Genomic DNA, 2,774 nt, shown 5'->3' with positions numbered 1-2,774 from the left:
TGCAGGCCACAAAGAGTGGAAATACCTTTTTGCTGGCAGCGCACTTCACCCCGTCAGAGAATAAATGGGAGCCTTTTGTCGATATGGTAGGTGAAGGTTGCCACAATCCATCGATTGTGGAGTGGGGCGAAGTCGATGACCGACGCATCTTTATGATGACTCCCTGCACGGATGGTTCCTATTACATGTACAAGTCTTTGGTGTCTTTGGACTATTGGTCTGGCAGTGAGCCAATTTCTCAAGTGTGGGGCAACTCACATGATAGAAAAGGGGAGGGCGCACGAAGTGGCTTCATCACCGTAACCATCGATGGAAAGAAGGTGATGCTGCTCACCACGCCGGTGTATTCTGAGGAGAAGGGAGAGGGTCAGCTGCATCTTTGGGTGACAGACAATGTCCGTGTGCACGACGTTGGGCCGGTGTCTCGCGAAGGTGATGATGCCGCCGCCAGCTCCCTGCTGTACAGAGCTGACAAGAAGGAGTTGATTTTACTGTACGAGAAGAAGAGCGGAGATTCATACAGTCTTGTCGCCGTGAGCCTGACTGAGCAGCTGAAGCAGATAAAGAGCATGGTGAAGGCCTGGAAAGATATGGACACCGCACTAAAAAACTGCGTTTCCATTGGCACTGTTGACCCGCGGATAAAGAATGTGTGTAAAGTGCCCATTCCCACCAAAGGGTTGGTTGGCTTTTGGTCCAACAGTTTGGAGGGGAATTTATGGAAGGACGAATACCTCGGAGTGAACGCAACGGTGCATGGTGGGAATGTGGCAGGCACGGAGGGGGGTGTGAGGTTCCGAGGCGCAGCAGCGGGGGCGAAGTGGCCGGTGGGCAACAAGGGGCAGTTCCAGCCGTACTACTTTGTGAACAAAAAGTTCACTCTTGTGGCGACGGTGATGATTAACGTGGTGCCGGAGGCAGAGGGTCCTGTTCCTTTGATGGGTGTGAGGATGAATGACAATGCCAGCACTGTGCTTGTTGGTCTATTCTACACGAAGGACAAGAAGTGGGGAGTGACTGTCAACGGAAAGTCTCGGGGAGTGCCAGATAAAGATGGTACGTGGCAGCCTGGCACAACGTATCAAGTGATACTGAAAAGGCATTGGAATGAGTTTTATGTGTACATTGACAATAATGAGCTTATTTGGGAGAAAGTTCCGTCCTTTGAGTACACCCCACGCGGTGTCTTGGACTTCTACGTTGGCGGCGACAGTGCGAAGGGGACACATGAGGTTGACGTGACGGTGGGCAATGTCCTGTTGTACAACGAGGCACTTGATGGTGATGAGCTCACGAGCCTCAGTGTCAGCAAAGTCACACTTCCAACACCGGCTGGTAAGGGGCCATTCACAACGCTGGGGAATGATGGGGAGATTGCCTCCAAGCTCAAACCTGGAGAAAAGAGGATTGGTGACGGTTTGAATCCTAAGGGACCTCTACCAGGGGAGACCCATAAAGGCAGTCACGGTGCTGGTGAGGAGTCTGGGTCTTCGCCGGCTGATGGATCCAAAAGCACCAGCGCGATTCTTGCGAAGGACACACCCAGCATTTCTCTTTCTGATGACAACTCCGTTGATTTCGACAACCTTACACGTGTGAGGCCCGATTCAGGAAGCGGTGACGGCACGATGCGTGGGTGTGTGTCTCGGCTGTTTTTGCTGCTATTGGGGCTATGGGGCTTTGCGGCCCTGTGCTGAGTGGGCCCCGGTGGAGGGGAGTTTGTGCTTGTACTGAGAGCATCTCCGTTTCTCCACCTACTTTTTAAACTAAATAAAGTCTCATGTAGACATACATTTTGTTTTATTTTCCGCCTTTTCTTAAATTTACGCAAGACGTTTTTTTTTTTATTGGGCACACAAATTGCGCTCTCCCCTCAGCACTAGCACAGCGCAATCCTTATGTATTTATTTTATTGTGTCCATTTTTGTTTCTTATATTGTTTGTTTGTAGCAATGACTGGAGACCAGTCACCATTTTTTTTTTGTGTGTATTGGTTCAGTATATTGTTGGTTGATTGATTTGTGGATGTTTTTTTTTGTTGGTTTTCCGGTTGTCGTTTTGTCGGTTTGTTCTCGGCGACGGCGTTGAGCCTGCGTGTTTGCCCGGCAGAGGGACATGCTTCACTGCGCCTTTGCACTGCGGTCGCTGCAGGAGGGATCGGGGCTCTCTCTCTTTTACGTCTTGGTTTTTGGCGTGGGGCGGACGTGTGCCACGGTGCTGGCTGACGTGCAGGCCACTGAATTCATTTGAAAAGACACGAAGAAAAACAACTAACCGCCTTCGTTGAGCGTCTGCGGACGCTCTCGGCATTGTGTGCCCGCCGATAGGAGAAGGAAGGAAAGAAGGAACGAAGGAATGAGAATCACAGCAACGCACCGCAGGGCCCTGTGAAAGTTAAACGGTGTCTGGACACCGGGGCCTTTCGGTGGTTGAAACGAATATGTAATTTTTTTTTATATGCGGCAAAAATGTGAATAAAAACTGTGGGATCGCACAGGGGCCTTCCACGACTAATTTTTTTTTTTTTGTGAAACGTTTTTAGGAGTAATTTTTTTTTTGTTTTGTGAAAACTATTTTAGGAGTATTTTTGTTTTTTTTGTTTTTGGTAAATTTCTTGTCTGTTGCCACTGCGCGTGCTGCGGTGCAATTTTGAGTTTTAGTTATCTTCTTTTTTTTCTCTTTGCATCCTGTATCTCTTCTGTGTGTGTATGTGAGTCCTCACACGCTTTGATCCCCTTTCCTCTCTTTCAATTTTTGTATCTGCAGGCACACAC

General features: G+C 49.0%; 2 protein-coding genes across 2 annotated transcripts in view, besides 1 other annotated feature; both read left to right on the top strand.

Annotated features, from left to right (window-relative positions):
• Positions 1–64, top strand: part of TraAM80_10062 (trans-sialidase) — a gene marked incomplete at both ends in the record, with an annotated part of 1,215 nt that extends 1,151 nt beyond the window's left edge. Inside the window, one exon of the mRNA XM_029386712.1 lies at positions 1–64. This exon is cut by the window's left edge and continues 1,151 nt beyond it. Coding sequence (XP_029233440.1) covers positions 1–64 — 64 coding nt within the window.
• Positions 65–83: 19 nt separating this feature from the next.
• On the top strand, positions 84–1,697 carry TraAM80_10061 (trans-sialidase; the record flags this gene model as incomplete). The annotated part of the gene is made up of 1 exon (XM_029386711.1): positions 84–1,697. One exon carries the CDS (start codon positions 84–86, stop codon positions 1,695–1,697), a length of 1,614 nt encoding a protein of 537 aa, XP_029233439.1.
• A 632-nt stretch (positions 1,698–2,329) lies between these two features.
• Positions 2,330–2,359: a microsatellite.
• Positions 2,360–2,774: the final 415 nt, after the last annotated feature.

Source organism: Trypanosoma rangeli (genome assembly GCF_003719475.1).
Source record: "Trypanosoma rangeli strain AM80 chromosome Unknown Tra_15.4_contig_00776, whole genome shotgun sequence".
Taxonomy (NCBI): Eukaryota; Euglenozoa; class Kinetoplastea; order Trypanosomatida; family Trypanosomatidae; genus Trypanosoma; species Trypanosoma rangeli.
The sequence above is the reverse complement of the archived record's forward strand: the minus strand, read 5'-3'. Positions and strand labels throughout refer to the sequence as shown.